The 27,559-nt window shown below is 51.0% G+C and overlaps 1 protein-coding gene across 3 annotated transcripts in view; it reads right to left on the reverse strand.

Annotated features, from left to right (window-relative positions):
- Positions 1-27,559, reverse strand: part of DLG5 (discs large MAGUK scaffold protein 5) — a 127,497-nt gene that overhangs the window by 53,623 nt on the left and 46,315 nt on the right. For 2 of the 3 annotated variants that reach the window (XM_047825587.1, XM_047825585.1), the window contains exons 2-5: positions 24,191-24,259; positions 12,528-12,690; positions 10,509-10,652; positions 9,775-9,958 (exon numbers count right to left, since the gene is read on the reverse strand). In XM_047825587.1, coding sequence (XP_047681543.1) covers positions 9,775-9,958; positions 10,509-10,652; positions 12,528-12,690; positions 24,191-24,259 — 560 coding nt within the window. The remainder of the gene's footprint in view (positions 1-9,774; positions 9,959-10,508; positions 10,653-12,527; positions 12,691-24,190; positions 24,260-27,559) is intronic. The other variant, XM_047825586.1, reaches the window with a different exon arrangement.

Raw genomic sequence — 27,559 nt, forward strand, 5'->3', positions numbered from 1 at the left:
TTTGTGATGGATTGACTTCCTTTAGCAGAATGCCTTCAGGGTTCATCCATGCCATAGTATGTGACAGAGATTCCTTCCTTTTTAAAGGTGGATAATATTCCAGGGTAGATATTTACTATATTTTGTTTATCTATTCATTTGTCAAAAACACTTGGGTTGTCTCTACCTCTTGGCTATTGGGAAAGTTAGATTTTTTTATAGTATTGCTAATTTCATAGACAAGTAAGAGCTCTTTTAACTCCCATCCCCAAATGACTGGAAAGACAGAGCAATTCTCCTTATGACTCCTGCTTACTGACTACACACATCTTCTTGTCTATGAACTGCCTGTCTGTATCTTTGATTTTCCTTCTTCCCTCCTTCCCCACCCACACCCCTCTCTCCTCTTCTTGTAGGACTTATTTTTAAATTCCAGACACTAATTCTTTCCCAGTTGTATTTATTACAAAATCATCTCCCAGTATATGGCTTATGTTATACCACAGTTTCCCATTTTGATACAGTAAAATCTATCAATCATTTCCTCTATGGTTTGGGCTTTGGTTGTTTTATTGAAGAAGCTCCTTCCTACCTTGAGATCACAAAGATACTCTCCTATTATTTTTAACTAAAAAGTTTTAGTTTTACTTTTCACATTTAAATCTTTCAACTACATGGAATAATTTTTTTCTGCACATTGTGAGATGGAGATATAACATTATTCTTTTCCATAAGCCACCAAATAAGAACTGAGCCCCTGAGTCCAGGACAAACTGAGGATACCAGAAGGTATCCAGGTGCAGGCAGTGAGGCCTGGAGGACACCAAGCACATCACCCAATGCGGTGCCCACAAGTGAGGGGTGAGAAAAATGTCCCACAGGACTCATGCCCACACAGGCCCAGGACACAAAGAGAGAAAGGAAGAGTTCTGACTTCTGCGCCAATCAGTGCCTCCACCAGTGTCTGGAAAAGGTCCAGCTTTTAGACTGGAGTGTCCCGACTTGTGGACAGTACCTCAAACATTCCAATTAAAAATCACTTCAAATGTGGCACAAGAACAGACACTCAGATCAATGGAACAGAACAGAGAACCCAGAAATGGACCCACAAATATATGGCCAAATAATCTTTGACAAAGCAGAAAAGAATATTCAATGGAATGAAGACAGTCTCTTCAGCAAGTGGTGCTGGGAAAACTGGACAGCAACATGCAGAAGAATGAACCTGGACCACTTTCTTACACCATACATGAAAATAAATTCAAAATGGATGAAAGACTAAATGTAAGACAGGAAGCCATCCAAATCCTCGAGGAAAAAGCAGGCAAAAACCTCTTTGATCTTGGCCGCAGCAACTTCTTACTCAACATGTCTCCAGAGGCAAGGGAAACAAAAGCAAAAATGAACTACTGGGACCTCATCAAAATAAGAAGCTTCTGCACAGTGAAGGAAACAATCAGCAAAACTAAAAGGCAACCGACAGAATGGGAGAAGATATTTGCAAACGACATACCAGATAAAGGGTTAGTATCCAAATCTATAAAGCACTTATCAAACTCAACACCCAAAAAACAAATAATCCAGTGAAGAAATGAGCAAAAGATATGAATAGACACTTCTGCAAACAAGACATCCAGATGGCCAACTGACACATGAAAAAATGCTCAACATCACTCATCATCAGGGAAACACAAATCAAAACCACCATGAGATACCACCTCACACCTGTCAGAATGGCTAACATGAACAACGCAGGCAACAACAGATGTTGGCGAGGATGCAGAGAAAGAGGGTCTCTTTTGCATTGTTGGTGGGAATGCAAGCTGGTGCAGCCACTCTGGAAAACAGTATGGAGGTTCCTCAAAAAACTAAAAATAGAACTACCCTACGACCCAGCAATTACACTACTAGGCATTTATCTAAGGGATACAGGTGTGCTGTTTCGAAGGGACACGTGCACCCCCATGTTTATAGCAGCACTATCAACAAAAGCCAAAGTATGGAAAGAGCCCAAATGTCCATTGATGGATGACTAGATAAAGAAGATGTGGTATATATATACAATGGAGTATTACTCGGCAATCAAAAAAAATGAAATCTTGCCATTTGCAACTATGTGGATGGAACTGGAGGGTATTATGCTAAGTGAAATTAGTCAGAGAAAGACAAAAATCGTATGACTTCACTCATATGAGGACTTTAAGAGACAAAACAGATGAACATAAGGGAAGGGAAACAAAAATCATATAAAAACAGGGAGGGGGACAAAAGAGAAGAGACTCAGAAATATGGAGACCAAACAGAGGGTTGCTGGAGGGGTTGTGGGAGGGGGGATGGGCTAAATGGTTAAGGGGCACTAAGGAATCCACTCCTGAAATCATTGCCTCACTATATGCTAATTTGGATGTAAATTTTAAAAAATAAAAAATAAAGTTTAAAAAAATCACTTCAAACGTTTTACTCTCACAACATCCCCTCAGCCAGGTGAGAACCCCACTGGCTCCAAAAGCATCCAGTGGCTTCTGCCGAACAAAGGCACTGCTGCCATTCCTGGGCTTTCCCACAAGGTGGCAGCCCCGGGCAGACCAGCAGCATGCTCTCCTCAGCTGCCTCGTCCTCCAAACCTCCTCAAGAAAGCAGCTAGTTCTAAAGGCAGCCTTGGCACAGCACAAAGACCTCGTTTTGGGCCATGGTATCTTCACGGGTCCGCAACAGAATCTGGAGTCGACACTGTGGCTTGGCCTTTCTTCCTTGGGCAATAGCCCCCAAATGCCCTAACCATAAGGAACTTGGATGAGAGCCTGTGTGACAGTCCAGTGCAGTGAACCGGCTGCCAGGATGGGTCACAAGTTCCCAGAGAGACGGTGTCAGTCAGGGAAAACCCCGAGCAGATCCCGGAATCCTTTCTGATGCTCACTCCCAGCCTGAGTGGTGGGATCCAGGCTGTGTTGTTTCAGCCGCGGCCCAGCACCACAGGTGACCACTGTGCAAGACCAGATCTTGCTTATTATGAGCTGAAATCACCTTCCTCGACTTCTACCCTCTCATTCTCGTTCTAGCCCTAGTCATGTAGAACAATTCCTTTCCCGACAGACAGCATCCACTCAAAGAGGCTCGCGGGCCCCCAAATACTTCTCAACTTTCCTCTACAAACAAGGCTCAAAATCATGCCTGGGGGAATGTGATCAAAAGCCTCTGAAGAAGTTTGGAAAAATCATGGCCACAGTTAACTCCAGAGAATTTGAAAAGCCATCCTATCTATTAGTGTAGAATTTTTCCTTTTTATAATCAGAAGACTATGGTCTTGTTAGATAGATAGCTTGACCTATGTACACGCCTGCGCACACAGTGCTTAGCTTCCCAGCAAGGCTAATGCAATTCCCAGTGAGAGAGAATACTTAAATTCAGTCCAGCATTCTAAGATGAGACGGGCAGGAATGTTCTCGTCTCAGGCAGGCGACTCTCCCAGCCCTCGAGGACCGGGGAGGAAGTGGCCCAGGGGAGGGGCAAAGCCAGGGTCTGGTTCCATCCACACAGCAGGACCAGGCCGCTGGGCTGCACCCCACAGGGAGGCCGATGAGAGAACTGCCCTCATCTCTACACTGGTCAGGAACACTAGTTTTGCTGGGCTTCTGTGAGGCCTGCCCATCAGAAACTAAGAAATACCCCTTTCTCGGGATATCTGAGAAAAGAAGTCAACTTTCAGGAGTCACCAAAAGCTGCGGTGGGGGGAGTGACTTCACTGCTGTCTGTAGTTTTTCTTTTCTAACCAAAGAGCGCGTGTCACCGCAGTAAAGAAAGCAGACACTGCTCCCCCAGCCAAGGCTTGGCAACCTCTGCCCAGGATCTCTTGGGCAACCAAGAAGAATCCAGATGGCGCATTCTGACTGCGGCACCTGGAGATGGGCCGGCCAGGCTGCAAGCCTCCCCCGACACACAGGCATGTGGACACACGCACGCGCACAGGGAAAGTGGGAGAGCCCGTGCCGCCCCTCCCCGCCAGGCCTGCCTCATTTCCTCGGAGATAAATCATGCAGAGGGCTGGGGAGCCCCACAAATCCCTCAAGCAAACACGCAAGTCAAACAGCACCATTTACCCCGCAAGGGCCTCTTCAAGTTAACAAGGCGTGGGAGGAGCCAGGCAACAAAACCAGCCTTGTCCAGCGAGGTCAACCTTTGCCCTCAGGCCCTGTGGGGAGGAAACCTGTGGCCACCCCCGTGTCCCTTGCTCCCCCACTTCCTCAGCTGCTGGCCTACCCAAGAATGAGCTTCGCCTCAGTCCTGGTGAAGGTGAGGCAGCCCAGGCTGAGGACAGCAGGTGGTCCTGGCAGTTCAGAGATGTCCCCTCACCCCCACCCCCACGGCAGCCAGCCTCCTTTCCTGATGGGGTCCCAAGGTGGCACTTGCCAAGGGACCCCAGTCCAGCTGGCCAGAAGTGGGGAAACCTACTGACTGTTGTAATAAACTGCCCCTCCACCCCCCGCAAGGGTCACAGCTGTAGGAAAGGACAAGAGAACAAGACATGGGCTGGAGGGGTCAGGGAGAAAACCTTCCCATGTCATCTGCGGGAAGAACAGGAAAGGGGAGGAAGGGAAAGAATAATCTCAGTCCGGATGTTTGTTCAAGCTGTAAAAGTCCTCAGGAAAGTCAGAGAACGGGAGGCAATGAAACTTTATGCCTCATGAGGGCAGACATTTTTTTTACGACAAGGTGGCAACTGGAGTCTTGTTTTCAAGATGTAATTCATATGCTGCACAATTCACCCTTTAAAGTGCACAAGTCAGCGGAGTTGGTGTATTCATAACGTCGTAAACCCACAAGGTTGTGTAGTGACGACCGTGACGTAATTCCAGAACACTGTCATCCCCTCGAAAGGAAACCCGTGCCCATTAGCACTCACCTCCCTCCTCCCAATCCTCTGGCCCAGACAACTCCTCGTCTACGATCAGTCCCTGTGGGGTCCCCTGTTCCGGACATTTCATATAAATGAAATCATACACCATGTGGTCTTTCTGTGACTGGCTTCTTTCACTTAGCACCACGTTTTCAAGGTTCATCCGTAGAGCAGTAGGTATCAGCACGTCATTCATTCTTATGCCGAATGACATTCCACTGTAGAGAATACACTGTGTTTTATTTACCCGTGCATCAGTCGGTGGGCATCCGGACTGTTTCCACTTCTTGGCTGTTCCGAACGAAGCCGCTATGGACATTCCCATTACCGGTTTTTGTGTCAACATGTGTTTTCAATTCTCTCGGGTATACACCTCGAGGTGGAACTGCTGGGTCACACGGGAACTGTACGTTTAACACTTTGAGGAGCTGCCAAGCTGACGGCAAAAGTGGCCCCTTTTACATCCTGCCCAGCCGTGTATGGGGGCGTGGCCACTACTCCACAGCCTCCACGAGAGGAGACTGCAGTCCAGCACTGATGGGACTAGAATAAAAGCGACGATAGCAAGCATCCATGGAGAGCTTCACACACGCAGGTACACAGTGCCACTGCTTTATATGCAACATCTAACCTCCAGGACAGACGACCACAGGAGATGAGGTCTGCCTCCCTGAACAAGTCCCCCTCTGCCACTTTCTGGAAAGACCATGGGGCTTCCCCTTAGGCTAAGATGGAGCCAGCAACACATCTGGAATGAGAAATCGCTCACAGAAAAATAAAATCCAAGCCAAACCCAAGGTGAAAGGCTAACTGAGCCAAATTTAAACCAGGGTGGGAAAATGTCCACAAATAAGTGAGCAAGGAGACAGTGGGGTAAAGGTAAAGGCAGGGAGGGACGGCCTGCCCTCAGACTGGGGCGGCCAGCACTCCCAGCCCCCGGGCAGAGAAGGCACACCAAACCCTCATCCAGGGCTATCATCCCTGCCTCTTGCTGTGGTTTCACACTGCCATAAGAGGGAGTTAGCAAAAACAGAAAGGGAGGCAAGTACAATGAACCTAGGACATTGTTGTATTGGACTATAACTGGGAGTGTGAGATTTTCAAGATATATATTACATATTGAATATAAGGGGGGGGGGGAGAGTCATGGAAATGGAGATGTAATGGGGGGGGTGGTGATGGAGTACTCAGATATTCCCTACTCTGGCCACTGAGAGGACTTGGGAGCAGTGATACCCAGTAGTATCACTATACTACTATCACTATACCCAGTAGCTACATGCAGACCCAACATTCAGACCTTGCTTCTAAGTGCCATCCTCTATTAAAAGGAATGAGGACTCCTTGGAGAAATGGTTGATTCCCAAGGCAGGGGCAGGAAATAAAATGAGCCTGGGACATTTTCTTGTGCCAAAGAACAAAAAAGTGCTCAAAGAGTGGGAAGGACCTGTCAAAAAGACAAGAGAAGCAGTCCTAAAGAGGCTCCCACTGGCCACAATGAATCCCAACACACCGAATAAAACAGGGATTCAGGAGTGCACACAGAGAGAGACAGGCAGGCAGGCAGGCAGGCAGGCGAGGGGAAAACAAGTAACTCTGCAGTGAAGCCCAGAGAGCACACCTTCATTTAGTGATCAAAGGAAACATCACTGGTAATGGCTCCTATCCAGCCAAGTCCCAGTCTCTAAGACACAGGGAGAAGGTGGCAGTGTCCCTTCTATGGCAGTCCCAAGATACACAAATGGAATCCAACCGGGAGCTTGGACAAATCCAGGTGGAGGGACATGCTACAAAGTAACTGGCCTGTAATCTTCTAAAGCATCACAGCTACGTACGTCACAGCCTGAGGAGCCCTTCCAGACTGAAGCAGACCAAAGAGACAGAAAAGTAAATGCACTGCTTTGTTCTGGACTGGATCCTCTTCCTATTAAAGACACTATGTATACGACTGGGAAAACTCAAATGGGGGCTGATGATTAGATGGTATTATGTATCAGTGTTGGCTTCCTGACGTTGATGTTTGTATTACTGTTATATAGGAGAACACCCTTGTTCATGAAAAGCACACAGGTTGGCAGTTTGTTCTGGAATAAGAAGGAAAAATTGTTTGTGCTACACTTGCAACTCTCCTGTAAGTTTGTGACAGTTTCACAATTTAAAAAGTTTTAATTGTAAATGAAAAAAAAAGCGAAGAAGATAATGTCATGCTAAATTATCAGACGAGTTCATATCATCCTATATGAGCTCTGTCTCGAGCAAGCCCCAACAGTCCCGCTTTAACTCCAGGAGCCATAAATGGTTTTGATGGGGACGGGGCGTTCTGTGACAGTGCTCAGAGGACACCCTGCCGCTCACTAGGATTGCCTTCCAACCCCAAACATGCAACCATCAATGGACTAGAACATGGCCTCGGCTCCTACCATAAAACCAAGCAATTCCAGTCTCCAGTCCACAAGCTACAAGACAAGAACTGGCCAACATCACTCACAGCAAGTCAGTTTTCTGAAATGACTGGCCCACCCTTCATGCCTTCGCCCATGTGCAACAAGAGCTGAGCAAAGAGAAAAAACTAACTTGGAATGCAATCCAGCAGCAAAGGAAGAGGCCACATTCCCACCAAAAAGTAATGACAGTAACTACTCCATCTCAAATCTGCATAGGGCTTCGCTATTTCCAAGCTTCTCTCTATCTGTGTTCTCACACGATCCATATAAAGGAAGGAAACTACAGACCCCCAAGTCCCCTTACTAAGTCAAATTCCTATTACACAATGAACAGCACTGCACAGCACCTCCTCGATAGCCCTTGCAATGTGTACCATTGACAGCGATACACAGATGTGTGTGATTATTTGACTAGCCTTAGTCTCCCCCATTAGACTGCAGAGTTCAACAGAGCAAGGGTATAGTGTCTGCTCGGATACCCCAGTGCTTCACACTAGGCAGACACCTTAAAAATACTTGCAAAACGATCACATGGATACAGGGGAAGAATGGAAAGGGGTGGGGGTAGAAGGATGGATGATGGGTGGGTGGATGGGGCGTTGGGAGAATAAGGGATGGGTAGAAAGATGGATGATGGGTGAAAGGATGGACGGAAGGTGGGAGGATGGAGGATGAGTGCGACAATGGACAAGAGGTGGGAGGATGGACAGAAGGTGGGAGGATGGAGGATGAGTGGGAGGATGGATGGGAGGTGGGAGGATGGATGGGAGGTGGAAGGACAGAGGATGAGTGGGAGGATGGACAGGAGGTGGGAGGATGGAGGATGAGTGGGAGGATGGATGGGAGGTGGGAGGATAGACAGGAGGTGGGAGGATAGACAGGAAGTGGAGGATGGAGGATGAGTGCGACGATGGACAGGAGGTGGGAGGATGGACAGAAGGTGGGAGGATGGAGGATGAGTGGGAGGATGGATGGGAGGTGGGAGGATGGATGGGAGGTGGAAGGACAGAGGATGAGTGGGAGGATGGACGGGAGGTGAGAGGATGGATGGCAGGTGGAAGGACAGAGGATGAGTGGGAGGATGGACGGGAGGTAGGAGGATGGAGGATGAGTGGGAGGATGGATGGGAGGTGGGAGGATAGACAGGAGGTGGGAGGATAGACAGGAGGTGGGAGGATAGACAGGAAGTGGAGGATGGAGGATGAGTGCGACGATGGACAGGAGGTGGGAGGATGGACAGAAGGTGGGAGGATGGAGGATGAGTGGGAGGATGGATGGGAGGTGAGAGGATGGATGGGAGGTGGAAGGACAGAGGATGAGTGGGAGGATGGACGGGAGGTGGGAGGATGGAGGATGAGTGGGAGGATGGACGGGAGGTGGGAGGATAGACAGGGGGTGGGAGGATAGACAGGAAGTGGAGGATGGAGGATGAGTGGGAGGATGAAGGGAGGTGGGAGGATGGATGGGAGGTGTGAGGATGGAGGATGAGTGGGAGGATGGATGGGAGGTAGGAGGATGGACAGGAGGTGGGAGGATGGATAATGAGTGAGAAGATGCATGGGAGATGGGAGGATGGATGATGGAGGGAAGATGGATGATGGAGGGAGGATGGATGATGGAAGGAGAATGGATGATGGGTGGGAAGACAGATGATACATTAGGGAGGGAGGATGGAAGATGAGTGGGCGGATGGATGTGAGGTGGGAGGATGGAGGATGAGTGGGAGGATGGATGGGAGGTGGGAGGATGGACAGGAGGTGGGAGGATGGATGATGAGTGGGAGGATTGACGGGAGGTGGGAGGATGGAGGATGAGTGGGAGGATGGAGAGGTGGGAGGATGAATGAGAGGTGGGAGGATGGATGAGAGGTGGGAGGATGGATGAGAGGTGGGAGGATGGACGAGAGGTGGGAGGATGGACGAGAGGTGCGAGGATGGACGGGATGGACGAGAGGTGCGAGGATGGACGAGAGGTGCGAGGATGGACGGGAGGTGGGAGGATGGACGGGAGGTGGGAGGATGGACAGGAGGTGGGAGGATGGACAGGAGGTGGGAGGATGCATGATGAGTGAGAAGATGCATGGGAGATGGGAGGATGGATGATGGAGGGAGGATGGATGATGGAGGGAGGATGGAGGATGGATGATGGGTGGGAAGACAGATGATAGATGGGAGGATGGAGGATGAGTGGGAGGATGGACGGGAGGTGGAAGGATGGAGGATGGAGGATGAGTGGGAGGGTGGATGGGAGGTAGGGGGATGGCTGATAAGTGGGAGGATGGCTGATGAGTGAGAAGATGCATGGGAGATGGGAGGATGGATGGTGGAGGGAGGATGGATGATGGAGGGTGGGTGGGAAGACAGATGATAGGTGGGAAGATGGAGGATGAGTGGATGAACGAGTGGGTAGGAGGCTACCCAACCTCGATCTGCCCCCAGCCACCCTGCCTGGCTGTACCTGCTGCTGTTGGGCCCGGAGGTCACCAATCTCCTTCTGGTCCTCCTCATGGAGCCGCTTCATGTCCTCCCATGACTGCTGCAGCAGGTTACGTTCCCGCAACAGCTGTCCGTTCTCCCGCCTCAGCATGTCCACATCATCCTTCAGCTGGGTCTGGTCGCTCAGGAGCCGGCTATGGAGTGTGCTATAATCCCCGCACACACAGTGAACCCCAGCCAGCCTCCAACCCTCTCCAGCCCCTCCAGGTCCCAGGACTCCCAGTGGGAGCCCACACAGCAACCAGGGTAGCAGCACTCAGAGGCAGGCCAAAGCTTGGTATCAGCCAAATGCCAGGAGGACCCAAACCACTTTTTAAAAACCTGACACCAAAAAGGGCACACGTATGAAGGCCAAGGTGAGGGCTGAGCCCTTACCTGGTACAAGCCCGGCACCTCTGAGTACTGAGGCGGGGCAAAGGGCAGCAGATGGGCAGGTACGGCCAGCCAACAGTCTCAGAGGGGCCCCAGGAGACCAAAGGGGAACATGCCCATCTGCCTCTCCTACTGCAGGAGCTATAGCTGGGTCCTGGGCCGTGACCCAGGAGCACAGCAACCTGACGGGCCTGATCCCTTTCCTGCCCGCTGCGCTTCCAAGGCTGTCACCAGATGGTGTGAAGGCTCCACACCTCGCCCTGTACTTAGAAAAACCCACTTGAGACCCAAAGACCCAAACCCACTTGCTGAAGGCCCACTCACTGGTAGAAGTCGGTCTCCTTGGCCACCTCCTCGCACCGCTTCAAGGCATTGGTGTGCTGCTTCTGCAGGCTCTGAAGGTCCGACATGGCCCGCACACACTGGATCTTCAGCCTCTCATAGTCGGGATTCAGCCTGTGGTAGGGCCTGGTCCAGACAGCAACAGTGAACACGGGCTCCGGGACCACTCGGACCAAGGAAGGTCTCTGCCCCAGGAAACCTCCAGCCCAGCGTCCCCGGATACTGGCTCCTACACACCACGACCACCTGGGGTTTGTTCTGCTCAGACATCCTGGCCTCCCCAGACCGACAAGACCCCTAGGATGGAGGGCCTTGGTTGCCTGGGCTCCCTGCTTGAGCCTGGAGAGCTAAAAAGGTGCTGTCTTATTCTCTAGCAGCTCCCGGGAGACCGTGCAACAGGCCTTCACACACAGTGGGCACGCCAGAAACCTAGGATGGAGTTTCTCCTCTTTTTAGGAAAGTGACTGCCAATCCTGGGTGCACATTAAAATGCCAAGGCCCAGGCCAAATACATCAGCATCCTTAGAGATGTGACCCAGATATCAGGATTTTTTTTTAAACTCCCCCAGGGATTCCAGGGTGCAGCCACGATTGAGAACACTGGCCAGGAGTAATGCTTCCCAGAGTGGGGTTCCCAGACCTACAGCGTTCATTTCACCTAATGCTGTGAGAACTGCAAACCTCAGGTCAGCCCCAGAACCCCTGAATCAGGCACCTGGAAGGGAGGGAGGGCTAACCAGCAAGCGGTGCTTTAACAAGCCCTCTGGTGATTCCAGTGCACAAATTCGAGAACCCCTGCCCTACAGCTGGCGTCAGTAACCTTTCTCGTACAGGGCCAGGCAGTAAATACTTCAGGCTTTGCCAGCCACACAGCTCTGTGTAACTACCCGCTCTGCCTTGGTAGCATGAAAGCAGCCAGGGACAGTATGGACTCTAGCACACTGGGTCTCCACTGGCCCTCCCTTTGTGCTGAGGACCATATCGTCATCAACACAGCCTGAAAGAACAGGCTTTGCAGCCTTGACGTCACCCCAGAGGAACCTTCCTCAGGAAGAGGCACACAACTCTGATGCCCCTAAGGGCAATCCCCCTCCCCTCAGAATCCCTACCAGCATCTCCCGGAAGGATGAATCACACTGTATCCCTCCTCCTCCTCTATGAAGCCCCCCTGGACTGTGCAGGTGGGTAAAGACTCTCCCTCTGCCCCACCCCATGGACCACCCTTCCTTGGTATCTACCTCTAAATCCCAAAAGAAGCAAAGATTTTCTTCAAAACAACAAAGAAGCCAGGTGGAATATACCCTCCTAAAACACATGTGGCAGGGAACAATTAATGTGTGAACATATAACGACCCATGTATCAGTGAGGAGGAGCGGCACACGCACATGCAGACACACACACACACACACACACGTGCACACACACGCATGCATGTAGCTGGGACTGGTCGGGGGCTCAGCCATGGGATCACTATCTCTATTAGGACAGGGGCTGCATGCAAGCAGCAGACAGAGATAGAGAGGAAGCACACCATCTTGGTGCTGGAAGGCAGAGGCCTAGAGAGGGGCAGTGATGAACCCAAGACCACCTAACAAACCGGTGAGGGGGCACCAGAGTGGGACCCAGCCCCGCCAGCTGCTGCCAAAACCACCCATCAAATGATCATGAATAGAGGACGAATAGAGGACGGATAGATGACAGACACGCCCACACTTCTCAATCTCCATGTGGTATGTGACTCAGGCCACAAGCTCCAGTCAGGCTTGGAGGAAGTATAAGCAGCCTGTGTTCCCTCCCCCCCACCCAGGGCTGTGGGGACAGTGCTTCAAAGTGCAGTGGGGACTGGGGCAAAGGGACACTCTGGCAATGCCATATGCACCACCGGGAGCTAAGGATGAGCATGCGGTGGGGGGCAGGGTGGGGAAGGGGGGGCACGATGGCATCAGGAGAGTAGCCCCTGTCAATTGGGCCCGGGCAGGGGAGCAGGTGTTGATCACCACCTCTTGTCAAAGGTCGTCCCATGTGTCGCGAAGGCCAGGCGCTTCCGCAGCTCGTTCCTCTCTCGGGTCATCAGCCGCAGCTGAATGGAGAGGTTCTCCACCTTCTCGTTCACTTGCCGGTCAGGAAGGAGGGGTGGAGGGGATGGCGCCTTCCCGGTGGTACCTGGCAGGGGGAAAATAACAAAGTGAACTTGCATTTAGCACTCACTGGGTCTGCCAGGCACTGTTCTGAGCCCTTGGCCTGAGTCAGCTAAGCCCAACAACCCTACCAGGTGGTCCTGCTAGCATCTGCCTTTCAGATGACAACGCCGAGTCGGGAGTAAGAGGGGGAACTGAGACCCAAGCCCGGGCTGTCTGCTCCAGAATCCAAGCATCACCCACCCACTCTGCTGGTCCTGCTGAGGATTCCCACTCTCTTCCCAGCCCAGCTTTGACACCTCCAAGATAGAACCCTTCTAGGGCCTGATTGGCACAACTTTGCCTAGTCTGGAAACAGCAGCTATCCACGCCTGGGCATGGAGACGCCAACATGAGCCCTGAGCAGAATGGAAGACACGGCTTGCAGAAGGAGGGACAGGAGGGACCCAGAGAAGCTCCTGAGGCCCAAGGCAGCCGCCTCTGAGGCTGGGGCCCAAGGTCTGTGTCCCTGCCCCCAACAAGGGCTGAACGAACACTGCACAGCTTCCTTCTCCAACCTCTCCAAATGCCCCAAGGACCTGCCCCAACCAGCCCAGGTATATGGGCTCCTAGAAGGCTTTCAGAGAGAGCTGGTCACGACTAAGGTCAATGTAATGTGCTGCAGGTAAGTCCTGGGGCCTCTGGCTGCTCAGTCCATTCATATCAGGCCCTCATCACCTGTGCCGAGGACTGAGAGTGTCCCAAAGGGCATCCTATGCCTTATGCTACTACTAAGGAACAGCCGCAGCAATGGCCACCACCAGTACCTCTGACAAGATCCAAATCCTTTTCTAAGAAGAAAACATCTCACCCAAATGTCAGAGACACAGAGACAGGTCAGTGGTGCTTCTGTCTTCGACTCTGTCCACATATTCCCCCAGTACAGCCACTACCCCTCCGAGATCCTAGGTGGGGTCACGGGAAATCACAGCAGCCATCTCATTTTATGGATGTGCTCCGGGAGGGTGATTCACAGGGAACAGAGTGCCTGTCTCCCCAGCAGCCCCGAAACATGCAAAGTGCAAGATGCAGGTCTTCTGACCCTGTGCCATCTTGACCACCAGCCCCCGACTGATCCTTGTTGGCTGACTGCTCATGCAAGCCAAGTGTCCCCCACAACAAAAGATGGGCACTTCGACACTTTGGGGAGACAGGCTACAGCACAGTGTGAGGTAGGAGCCTCTACCACTCAGTTCAGCATTATGCAAAGTGGGTACCTCCACCACCTGAGTGTAGTACCCCCTAAAGTGCATGTTATTATAAAACCATCACCACCATAACACCCGGGGTTCCTGTGCTCCAGGCCAGACCTCTGGGTCAGAATGCCCTCTGAGGTGGGGCCCAGGACCAGCATTTCCCACGAGCACTTCCCCTGCCCCACATGGTTCTACTCCACGGCCTAAGAAGCCTTCCCCCACCTGTCCCCAAAAGACCCTGGACCCTTACCCCTGTCCCCAGAGTTTTAGAAATCAGCTGGTTACAGCTGTGCAAGCTGTAACTTTTTCCTCTTCTGGCAAATGAAGTCACTTGTATGAGCCTTAACCCAGAGCCAGGTCTACACTGTCATCCAGTCTGCAATAACTCAGCCAGCTCTCTGACAAGTGGGGCTTCCTCTGGACACGTGTCTGATGCCTCTTCTAGTGATGCCGATGAGCCAACCCTCTAAACAACTTTAGCAGGCAACGATCCCTGCAGGACTGGCAAACCCGAGACAATGGGATAAAAAGACAAGGAGCATCTGGGCGAGAGGAATTTCGATGTTCACGGCCACCGCCAACCCATACAAGAGCAGCCAACACAGATGTCCCAAGCATTAATGTAATCTCCCAACAAACCTGGGTGGGCACTAACATTATCATTCCCATTTCAGAGCTGAGAAAACTGAGGCCCAGCAAGGTTAGGTAACCGACTCAAACCTGCACAAAGAGCAAGTGATGCCCTGGAGGAGAGCCCAGGCACCTGGATTCAGAGCACGCCCTCTCCACCTCCGTGCCTCGCTGCCTCCCACAGGACCACCACGACTAGCACTTACTTTGTACCTGGCAGTTTTTGAGATGCATCCCATCCCCTTACTGAAGACACTGCTGTCATTCCCATTTCACACATCAGGAAACAAAAATTGTCCAGGTCACAGAGCCAATAAATGACACCACTGAGAATTAGACCTCCCTCTGTCTACCTGACCCCAGAGCCCAAGGTCTTAACCTTAAAGTCCACAAAGCTTTTGATCTTAGGACCTCTTTACAACCTTAAAAATGATTGAGAACTCCCAAGAGCTTTTGTTTACATGGGTTATATCTATCTGATGATGTCTACCAGATTAGAAATTAAAACTAAGAAAGAATTTTTAAATATCTAATTTTAAAATAAGCAAAAGTGTTCACATAAGATTTTCTTTCTGAAAAAGTTAACTGCCCCTTTCCATTACAAAACAAAAAACGTAGCAAGAAGAGTGATATCGCATCTTTACAATGCTGTTGACATCTGGCCTGATAGAGATGGCTAGAGTCTTTTCTCTGTGTAATATCACACACGAGGGATGGAGCCTCTAGAAAACTCTGCCCTACAGCAAAGTCTGTGTGAGGAATGACAGTGGAAAAGGCAAGTGGCTTCTTACGATCATTAAGAAAACAGTTTTGACCTCACTGGCCCCCAGAAAGGGCCTCGGAGACACCATGCCATGTGAGAACAGGTGCTCTGTACTATAATCAGGTCCAAGAAGTATCACAGAAACAGCAAATCTAGAGTTTGGGAAATGAAAAGTACCACCAGGCTCAGCAACTTGCGTCCCGGGAGGTAAAGAATTTTCACCCCATTTTGTAAACGAGGCAACAGAAAAATGTATCCCTTCCTTGGCTTCTGAGGAAGCTGGAGAGAGAAGCAGGACAGAAAGAGAGGCCATCAGATCTGTCACCACACACAGCTACGGCCTGTCCCAGCCTCCGGCAGAATGAGGACACTTGCTCGAAGATGTGAGGACCTAGGGACAGCCAATCATACAGACAGTGAAATGAGCGAGGACACTGCACAACCCAGGTGCTGGGTTCTGTGCTAAGTGCACTCTGTCTTTACTCAATTAACCCCCAGAGCGCCCTCCCACGGATGTGCTATGATCATCCCGTGAGAAAGTGACATCCCCAAAGACTGTACAGCCAGGAAAACAGTCCACCTCCATGTAAACGTGGCTCCAACTGGAGAGCCAGGGCCTCAACCACTACGTTACACTGTCTCCGGACAGGAGTATCCCTTTCCTGCTCCAAAGGTTTGAACATACATGAAACACACAAGAAATAAGGCTGCCCAGACTTGAGAAGCCAACACACAGCAGACTAACAGGGGAAAATGCTGCCTGAATGCCTATCCTTCCACAATAAGGAAGGTAGAAAGCACAGTAGGACCACAGGGCACCTCAAGAAGACTCCCAAGATATGCTAAGCCTGGACGTTCCAAATTAATGGCAAGTGTTGCAGAAAATCCTCTCCATCCCCAGTCAATTAAAAATAAAGTTTTTCTTTTTTTGCTTGCACCTCAAGGTTGAAAGATGTTTTGAAGAGGTACAGCCCCTCCATCCAGATGATTGCCAGAATCCCCCAAATGGCCACCAAGACTGTTTGGTGAGGGAGCTCACTACTTTACAGCAAAGCCCAGCCAAACTTGCCCCATAAAAATTATGCTCTGTACAGAGTTAAAATCTGTCTCCCTCTACTTCCCCCAATGACCTAGATATACTCCTAAGGGCCACACGATACAACTGTAATTCCTCTTCTACACAACAGACTTGCAAGTGTTGAGGACAACTACCAAGTCCCTGTATCACTATCAGAATAGCTTAATTGGGGCACCTGGGTGGCGCAGTCGGTTAAGCGTCCGACTTCAGCCAGGTCACGATCTCGCGGTCCGGGAGTTCGAGCCCCGCATCAGGCTCTGGGCTGATGGCTCAGAGCCTGGAGCCTGTTTCTGATTCTGTGTCTCCCTCTCTCTCTGCCCCTCCCCCATTCATGCTCTGTCTCTCTCTGTCCCAAAAATAAATAAACGTTGAAAAAAAAAAAAATTTAAAAAAAAAAAAAGAATAGCTTAATTAAAACATGACAACACTGGGGCGCCTGGTGGCTCAGTGGGTTGATCACCCAGCTCCTGATTTTGGCTCAGGTCATGATCTCACAGTACATAGGATCGAGCACAGAGCCTGCTTGGGACTCTCTCTCTCTGCCCTTCCCCCATTGGTGCTCGATCTCTCTCTCTCTCTCTCTCTCTCTCTCTCTCTCTCTCTCTCTCGGTGTCTCAAAATAAATAAATAAACTTTAAAAATTTTTAAAAACTTGAAAAAAATTAAAACAACACCACCTCCAAATGCTGGCAAGGGGCACAGAGAAACCAGAATTCCCAAATATCACCAGTGGGAATATGAAGCAACATGGCCACTTTAGAAAACACTTTAGCGGGCTTGTTTATTATTATTTTACGTAAGTAATCTCTACACCCAGTATGGGGTCTCAACGTACAACCCCGAGATGGAGAGTCACACGCCCGACCGCCTGAGCCAGCCAGGCACCCTGTCCGTCTTTTACAAAGTTAAACATGCACGTGCCATACCGCCCAGGAATCCCGCATCCAGGTATTCACACAAGACAAAAGAAAATGTACATGCACACCAACACCCACACACAACTACTAAAGGTAGACGGCGAATGGATAAACAGCAGCGTTTCCTTCCCACAAAAGAATACTACTCGGGAAGAAAAGGCCTCTGATACAAACCACCAGGACACATGACAGCCGGGGAATCTAAAAGCCCTCTGCTAAGTGAAAGAAGCCAGACTCAAAAGGCTATACCCCATATGATTCCATTTATAAGACATTTGGAAATAGGCGAAAATATAGGGCAGAAAAGAGATGAATGGCTGCCAGGGGCTGGGGGACGAGGGAAGAAAGGCTAAGTACAAAGTCACAGAAGAGAATGTTTCAGGGTGAGGGAACTGTCCTGTATCTTACTTGTGGTGGTGGTTACAGGACAACGTGTGGTCGTCAAAGCTCGCTTAACGATATAAAAAGGAGAGACTTTACTGTAGGCAATTTATATCTCAATGACATGACTTTCTAAAAAATTAAGCAAAAACAAAACCCTTGGTGCCCCTAAACTGAAGCCAGGGTCCCAACAGCGGCATGGTTGGTGGCCCTGTGGACCATCAGCACCCCCACCCCATCAGTCACCCCAGGAACAGCAAACATCATAAAGAACAAGCAAAATAAAAACTGACATCAAGTGAGTTGTCCACAGAAACCTCACACATCTTTCCCTTGGCTCTCCTCTCCCTGCACAGCTGTTTTTTTGGATTCAAACGCAAAACTGTCCACTCTCCCCAACTTTGCTCCTTCCTCTTTCCAAATCGGGAACCACTGGGGAAGGCAGATTTCCTTCTTCCATTCTGTGCCCAGAATGGGGCTCCAGGGATAAGGGATTTGGACTGTACTAAAACAGGGGTGCTGGGAGATGCCAGGAGAGCAGGCACAGGCCCTGGATTTTGGACAAAGAGCCCTCACTCACCGGGCCTTGGTGTGAATGGGATGGCAGGAGCAGAGTCTGGCCAGGAGACTGGGCAGGCCCCTTTCACCACCACAAGACCTGGCTCTGCCTCCCAGTCGCCATGGCCGGTGCGGCCACCTCTGCAGGCTCAGCGAGCAATTAAGCAGCTGGGTGGTCTTAGCCAGAAGACCCTCTGTCCTTAGCTCCCTCACCACCACACTCCAGCTGAAGGCCACCCCCTATGTCTTATTTACAGCCAGACAAATGACAATCCGCTCCAGAGCTCCGTGGATCCATGGTGCCAGAGCCAAAGAGAAAACTGGCACGGGCCAGCAGTTGCCGGGTGGAGGGGCGATGCCCAGATAAACTTCCTGGCTACCCCCAGGCCCTGGCGGTTGGGGGAGAATCAAAGCAGCAGCAGAACATGGTCACCATAGGCAGCAGCAAGTGAAACCAAGCCATCCTGATCTCCAGCCCAGAAGAGCCAGCGCCATCAGGAGAGACACAGTCCCACGTTGTGAACCAGTGATTCTGAAAGCACCTAGCGTCACACACTTGTTAGAAATGCACATCTCAGGCCCACTCAGACCTCCTAAGTCAGAAACCCAGAAAGTGAAGTCAGCACAACCCTCCAGAAGATTCTGATGCCTGATCAAGTTTGAGAGCCTCTGGCCTGGAGTTGCATTTGCTGGCCAGAGTGGCTTTTTTCTCCCTTGTTTTACTGGCTGCCCGGGAGCCACTCCATTTAAAGGCATCACCCACTGATAACATGCAGGGAGGGGCCCTCCCCTAACAAGGGGGATGCCCCCTTTGGTCAGTCAGTACTGCACGGCAGCTCAGCTCCTCCCAGGACTGACAGTACAATGCAACGGCTACAGCCATGCCCAACTCCTAGGTAGAACACTTGCTCTCAGAGCAGATCCTTCACTCAGGGTCTGCTCTGCAGAAACCCAAAACGAGAGGCAGTGATGGCCTATTGTTTCCTAGCTGCTCCTACTTCCAAAGCACCATCCATAAAAGACCCAACATAAGGACCACCTCCTCCTTGAAACTTGCTCTGACACCCCCCCATCAGAAACAGCTGCTCCTCCCCTTGAGCTATTTGTTTCCTTCAGTTCTACACAGGGCACAATGGCCAGTCGCTTAACTCTCTGATGCTATGGTCTGAATGCTGGTGTCTCCCCACCAAATCCCTATGATGAAATCCTAACCCCCAAGGTGTGGTATTAGGAGGTGAGGTCTTCAGGGGGCGATCTTGGGATCCACAAGAATGGATCCCACATGGATGGATCTAGTGTCCTTATAAAAGGACCCCAGGGAGCTCTCCCCTCCTTCTGCACGTGAGGACACAGCAGGAAGACGCCATCTATGAACCTGAAGCGGGCCCTCACCAGACACTGGACCTGCCTTGATCTTGGAGTCCCAACCTCCAGAACGGTGACAAATAAATATCCTTTGTTTCCCAGCTGCCTGGTCTGTGGTGTTCTGCTTTGGCAGCTTGGACAGACTGGGACATCTGGCTGGACTGTGAGATCAGGGGCCAGGGCTCTCTGTGACCCCCACAAGCATCAAGCACGTACTCCAAGAGAAGAAACTGCCCACATTCTGCAGATGAGCTGGGAAAATAGGCCCCTGTTCCAGAAGGACCAGGAAAGGGTCAGAGGGCACAAGGAGTCAGGGTGCACGCAGAACCGGCCTCCAGGCTGACTCACCCGACCTTCCTGTGCCAACCCAGAAGCTGCACTTTCAAGGAATCTTCTCTGGGAAACGAAGGAAGCCCTCCGGCTGCTTCTCCTGCTGACAAGCCAAGAGACTTCTTTGTTTAAGAAGAAACTTCTCCTTTATGCTTCAATTTGCATAAATTTAAGGCTTATTTTATACATGCTACCCAAGGATGTCTGTTTGCCTTAAAACCTCCCCAGCTGTCCCAGGTGAGAAATAAAAGGCACCTGAGAAATTAGGTCAGGGTGAATGGGGAAGAAAAATATCCACTGCCTGACATGAATGTGCGTTCCCTGGGCAGATCCGTGAGGCCTACCGATAGGCAGGTTACCTACCGTCGGGCTGCATGGGATGGGGGAGGCCTCTGAGAAGCCACACGCGCTCAGCTGATGAAAACTGCCTGAAAAGGCCTCTGCAGAAGAATTCTGCAATCCTTAGGGCTGTTAACCCTGAAGGTTAGCACGGGTGTGGGGAGTTGTCAGCAGTGTCCAGCTGGAGAGCTGGAAGGGGACAGGCCACCCGCAGATCGAACGCTAGCCAGGGCAGCCGATCAGGCACAAGCTGTCACAGAGAAGACACCACAGGCAAGGCTTCCCCTACCAGTCTTCTCTTCTGCTGACTGTAACTTGCCGTTCTTTCCCCAAATGTTGTTTGTGACGTGAGTGGGAAAGTGGAGGTGACATTTTTATCGTAAGACGTTGCTCTTGCCTCGCCCTTCCTGAGGTTCATGGAGAGAGACCATGCACAAACCAAAACAGCCAGTCCCCATCTGACCTACCGGCCCCCTTCTGCCAGGGCTGTGGTGCAGGGAAAGAGCACCGCCAGTCATTAGGTGAGGCCGGGCCAGCCTCCTCCTCCAGGAGGCACAGCAGTGGTCCCCATGGCCAACCCCACCACTCATTCCACTCCAAGGGACAGGTCCAAGCCAGCCTCAGACACTCCAGTGCCCTCGCCAGGGACTAAGTCAGGTCAGCCCATGTCAGACCAGGAGTCTGTTAAATGTAGATGCTGGGCCCCATCCTCATAGCTTCTGATGTAACAGGGATGGGGTGAAGCTCAGGAACCTGCATTTCTAGCCGGTGCCTGAGCGCTGCTGGTCCAGAGACCATACCGTGTGAGCCACTGATTTGGGCACAGACAAGCTACCCAACTATAGTCGGTGTGAGGAGACCCTGCGAGGGAATTTCTGCAGAAGGCTTCTTTGCTGACAAGGAGACAGTAGAGGAGACAACCCCCTTCAGCCTCTGGACCATGTGATGACAGAGATGTTCTTTTATCTCCTCTGTCCCGTATGGCAGCTAGTAGCCACGCAGGTAGCCAGAGAGCACAGGAAATGTAGCTGGTGTTACTGTTGAAACTAGAGGGGTATCCGGGTGGCTCAGTCAGTTGAGCGTCCAACTCTTGATTTCACCTCAGGTCATGATCTCACTGTTCGTGGGACTGAGCCCTGCATCTGGCTCCAAGCTGGGAGAGTAGAGCCTGCTTGGGATTCTTTGTCTCCCTCTCTCTCTCTGCCCCCTCCCACACGTGCACACGCACTCTCTCTCTCAAAAATAAACAGACCTAAAAAAACTACAAATTTTAATTTTAGTTCATTTTAATTAATTTGAACTGTAAATAGCCACCTGTGGCTAGTGGCTCCCATAAAGGACACTGTAGCCCTGGACACTTCCAGGTCTAGATGCGACAGCTGGAACTGTTGCTACAAATGCCCTGCCATCAGCCTGAGCGGAAGACACACACAGAGAGGATCACAGAGCCACATCCTGATGTACTCAGCCCAACCTCAGCAGCTTCTGTGAGATCACACATTTCTCTACTGTTTAAGGCAATGTGAGAGGGTATTCCCTCCTCTACAGCCAAAGGTCTCCAGGCTAACACAGTCTGCACAAAAATGGGGCCACTCACCCCAAGGATGATGTCAACTGCTGGCATAAGAACAAGAAAAGCAACACTTGGGTCCCGGTGAACTGAGGAGGGTCTGACCCAAAGGGATACAACCAGGTCTTTCAGCATCCAAAATCCAGGCACCAACAAGCAAGGCTCAGCCTACACAGGACATCCAGCACAGCACTGCCTGCTTGTCAACAAGTACCTGGGGACAGTGTTCACCCCTCCATCCCAAGGGCCGAACCAGCTCCAGGTACGCATAGAACCAAAGGTCGGGTCAGTGACATGAAGCTTCTTCCAGAGTTTACGGAAGTCCGGCTGCATAAAAAATACCTACTCCTACTCCTCCTTGAAATTCCACTACTAACAATAACTGCTGTGGTTTCAGTAATCGCGCTCTCTTTGGAGAGAATGATGCAAATGTTCCCAGGAAAGATACCACTGTAAGCCCTGAAGTGTCGATGTGAACGAATTTGTCAGGTATCTGTTAGATCACTGCACCTCGTTTCCAAGGGGAACAGGGAGCCAAAGAGCAGAGCATGAGGCAGGAGAGGTGCACTCAGGATTCAACCCCCTCAGGTTTACAAAAGCCCCATGACAGCGTTCCATTCATCCTGACTGCCCCACCCCACGGGATTCCCAGAAGCCAGTCCCGTGTTCAAAATTCCAACAACCCCTTCATTGAGTCGATGGACTCCTAGCAGACAGCACAAAGTAATAAACACTGAAGTTCTGTCCTGTGGTCCCGGAGGAGTCCTCCCAGACAGGGAGGAAGGAAACTGATTGGCTGCTCTGTGTCCTCCCCAAAATGTTGAAATCCTGACGGCAGCAAATATGAATGTGACTTTATCAGAGATACAGTCAGACACTGAAGATAAGGTCATCCTGGAGTAGGACTAGTGTCCCTTGAAAAAGTAGAAATCTGAAGACAGACATGCACACAGGGAGAACACCATGTGAAGACAAAGGCAGAGACTGGGATGATACATCTACAAGCTAAGGATCACCAAGGATTGCCAGCACCCGGGCAGAAGGAAGGAGAGGTGCCTAGGACTGACCGTGCCTGATGCCGTCAGACTAACTACGAGAGAATACACTTCGGTTACATAAGCCACTCGGTTTGTTGTACTATGCTATGGCAGCCCTAGAAAACGAATACAGTACCTCCCTGCTTGTAGCTCTCTTACTGGACTGACCTCACATGTTGTATTTACTTATGAAACCGTCTTCCCCCTGGACCCGAAGATCCACAAGCACTAGGACCACCGTCTGCCTTACTCACCACCGCATTCCAAGCCCACTTCTGGCATTACAGAGGTGTTCTGTAAGTGTCAGTCGAATTAACACATGAAAGGTCTGCCCCGGCTGGGTCTGGACTCTCTGACATGAGACTTGCCCTCTCTCAGTGTCAATTTCCCCATCTGTCTATGTGGAAGAAATAAAATAATTGGACCAGATGACCTCCGTGAGCCCTTCTGACTCGGAAACTCCAGGACTCTCCACTGAAGGTGTATGCATCCATCAAGGTCAGATCAGGACATCAGAAACCGCACGAGGGTGTTAAACAGAGGGCACATGACACAGTAACAGGTAACAGAGGTGTGGGAAGGCTACGAGACCATGACAACCTTCCTGCTGAGATATCTTCAGTAAAGTAAAGGTTTCTGGAAACACTTGGACTGGCTACCCCTGTCCCTAGGACAGTACACTGCCCAGAGGGCTGTTCCTGCTTACAAAGGACAGTCCCAAAAGGGGCCATTCTCATGGACAGTGGTCACTGAAGTACAAAGCCTGGGTCAGGGGGACAACAGCTCACTGAGAAGCCCCACGCTCTGATAAAGTGAAGAAATGGTGAAGCACAGCCTCCCCTACCACCCGCCTCCATTCTAACACCATATCCAGATTTCTGCCCTCCTCTGTTAAGAGGATGTATTGCTGGGGCACCCGGTAGCTAGGTCGGTTGAGTGTCCAACTCTTGATTTTGGCTCAGGTCATGATCTCATGGGCATGATCTCATGGGCATGAGATCAAGTCCCACATAGGGCTCTGTGCTGACGGTGCAGAGCCTGCTTGGGATTCTCTCTTCTTCTCTCTCTGCCCCTCCCCTGATGGCGCCATCTCTCTCTCAAAATAAATACACATTAAAAAATAATAATAATAATTTTTTAAAGAAGAGGATAGATTGCTGATGGAGAAAATGTGAATGGAGTCAATAGGAGATGACCCCATGAATGATCTGACAGGGGAGGCCAATTTCCCATCCCATAGACTCAGGGCTACCTCAGCTCCACCCAGACCCCCCACCTACCCGGTGCCCTCCAGGAAGGAAGGGTGTCCAGGTGGTACTCACCCACACTGCTGAGGGAGCTGCTGCTTTCTGAGTCTGAGGGCATGATGGACAAGACGCTGTAGGTGGAGCCTGGGGACAGAAGGACAGACCATTTGTTACTAACCCCAAACCACTGTCGGACCAACTGGTCTTCAGTCAACGCCAAACTGAGAACCAACACCACGTCAGGGACTAGAAATCGGATCTAAGGGGCGGGCAGGGGAGGTGTGGTCAGCGGGGCCTAGTCTCTGGTATTTCTGCCGATGTCCCACCTCACCTTTCCGCCACCCTCCTGCCCTGGAGACCTATCTACGCACAGACAGAGGAGAACTTGGAGCCAGTCAGATGTCTTCTTGTTAAGACATCTGGGGAAAAGCTTAGCAAGGGAGCAACATATGCCCCAGGCTAAAATAGGGTCTCGGGATTTCCTATAGATCTTTATCAATATGACGCTGGCTTCCATGCAGACAGCAAGAGAGGAGAAGCTAAACATCTATGAACTATTTGTTCTTTTTGCCTGACTGTTCTGCTCTCGCGTTCTGACTATATTCAAGCTCAGTCGTTAATGATATAGTCAGTGCCTGCCCCCTTATTAAAAGTTACTTATAAAATTTTGAGCAATTACACGGTCACCAAAGCCAGGGAGCAGTACGTGCCCTTTGTTTGGCCAACACTTAACGTTGTTAACCCCTGAGGTGGGCACACAACTGCCACACCACAGCTTCCAAGGCTAGGATGTTACCTGCCTGGCATCAGTAAAACCTCTGGGTGAAGAAACCCAGCTTCTGAACCTAGCTCTCATCCACTGAGCAAGTCACTTGTTTCCTGGAACTGTGCTCCCGACCTGAACAAGGATGGGGTTCAGCCAGACAGCTTATGAGGTCCTCTCCCCTGTCCCATGTCAGGATTACACGTTCCCCCTGACTGCGTGCTTTGCTTATGGCTACAGGGGACACAGTGTTAAGAGGGCAAGCCGACCGAGACTACCTTGGGAGCTGAGAAAAGCACCCATGCGCAGGCGGTGGGTCAAAGAAAACAAGGTAACAGCAGGAATGCAGGGTTTTGTCCTGCACAAAACTACACAGTGAAGAAGTGTGTGTACCAGGCAGAGCAGGTGAGCGAGAGACGGGATTTTTGCAGTAAAGCCTTTGCATAAGCCTCAGGGCTCCCATGTGAGAAAGCAGCCAAGAACTAATGAGATCTAGGGCTCCAGGACCTGAAACGTGGGGGCCAGATGTCAAAGTTTCTTCTTTCCCACCTCAACTCTTTTTAAAAAAATTTTTTTTTAACATTTATTTATTTTTGAGACAGAGAGAGACAGAGCATGAACGGGGGAGGGGCAGAGAGAGAGGGAGACACAGAATCTGAAACAGACTCCAGGCTCTGAGCTGTCAGCACAGAGCCCGACGCGGGGCTCGAACTCACGGACCGCGAGATCATGACCTGAGCCGAAGTCGGCCGCTTAACCGACTGAGCCACCCAGGCGCCCCATCTCCCACCTCAACTCTTGACTAGCTACCTGATACCTGCACACTCCCCGAAGGGACAGCAAAGGGATGAAGAGATGGGGGTAAACATGGGAGAGAAAGAAGGAGACCCGTGGGGGCGGGGAAGGGAGAGGCCAGCAGGGTGACAGATGACCCTGAGCAGACGGGAAAACCTGGGGGGAGGAGAGGAAGGGCAGACAGCCGAGCAGCCCTGGCATAATGGTAGGCGGGAGAGCTGGCAGGTACGCCCACCAGAAAAAGAGACAAAAGCAGAGAGCAAAAAGAAAACACAAGGAAAAGGGACTTTCATAATAGCAAGAACTAGGACAGTGGCCAGGATGACCAGTGGCCTTGTGACCGAATTTTCTGAGACTCTCTTAAGACCTTAGGTGTTTAGGGTGGATTGAAGATGTTCTGTCTTCAGATGGGACTGTCAAAGGGATCTGTTTGTTCAACACAGCTTCTGGCACCAGAAATGGACACAGCAGGTAGGTGCCGAAGAAAAGCTGCGGGTGGGGGCGCCTGACGGACAGGGCTGGCTCGGTCTGCAGATACCTAGGAAAGGCAGGGCCCCCCTCGACACACGCGTTCACTTCACGGAGGTCCCGTGCCCACCTGGCAGGGAGACCACAGCACGGTTCTGCACATCACTTGAAGGGAAAAGGAACTAGAAAACCCTGTTCAGCCCTGAAATTCCTTGATCCCACCAAAAAACGAGTAGCAACATTCAGTGAAATACCTCCCATATTTCAAGTCCGACCCACACAATTCATTTTGCTGTCCATTCAACGTTTCTGCATTTTTGTCCCAACAAAACAACAAGCACCACAAGTTTCTTAAATCATCTCTCTTCCCACGCCATAAACATCAAACATTGCATAAGGATCCACGAAGCAATGTCAGATGCAATTCAGGCAATCCACTGGTATGTCAAAGGACATAAACGTAACACAATGCCTGTTTTCTCAACTCAATTGCCAATTTCTTAATTATTTTTTTCTTTACGGGGACGAGGAAGGCTAGCCAGCTGGTATGTTGGTGGACTGTTTTCAAAAGATGCCCACTCAGAAAAGCAGGCGCAAATAAACTCTCCCACTCACACCTTGCGGATCTCTGAGCTGGATCGTGCTTGCAACAGCACGGCCCCGCGCTCCAGCAGCCACTCCTCGCGGGAACGCCTTGCCTCTTCCTCACTACTGGCATCGGCAGAGCCCCATCTTCCAGTAAAGCTCCCCTCCTCACCAAGTTGCCTCCCTCCTCCTCCACGGCCAGTTTCCACTGTTAATTAAACTTGGCAGACGCCCTTGTCTCTCTCCGCCCATCTCCCTCCCTGGCTGGGGGAGTCAACTGGCCAACCAACACATTCTGTCCCTCTTCTCTGTCCCCAAAGTCCTGCTGGGGTTCTGGGGCCTGACCTGGGGGCAGCGTGACATCTCTATCTGCATCTCTGGGCATCACCACCCCTGAGTCAGCTGGCAGGGCTCCTAGGAGCTGGGGGCCGGCAGGGAGTGATTAAAATTGGACAGGGCCCAGTTTTTACAATGTTCCCAGGGCCTTAGACGTCATTCAGAGGGAAAAAAGGCCCGAAGACGACGCTGTCTTGGTCATGCTTTGTCTCTGCTGCTATTGTTGTCTTAAAAAGCCTGTGTGGTCAGGATGTCGGGAAAAGGCAAGAGGAGTCACTCTCCTCCAAAGTCACGCGGTGTCCTTTCAAAGCCGGTGGCTTCTGAAGGGCGGGTGTCAGGCGTCATCTACCTCTGGGGTTTCACAATCGAATCTGGAGGCCAACAGCAGCCTCCTCTCATAGGCACACGCCTCCCAGCCACCCCCAATTCCCCCAGGAGTTCCATGCAGGCACTCACACCCCACCTGCCCTGAAACCTAAAGCATACACCAACCTGGC

This window comes from Prionailurus viverrinus, chromosome D2, assembly GCF_022837055.1.
Source record: "Prionailurus viverrinus isolate Anna chromosome D2, UM_Priviv_1.0, whole genome shotgun sequence".
Taxonomy (NCBI): domain Eukaryota; kingdom Metazoa; phylum Chordata; class Mammalia; order Carnivora; family Felidae; genus Prionailurus; species Prionailurus viverrinus.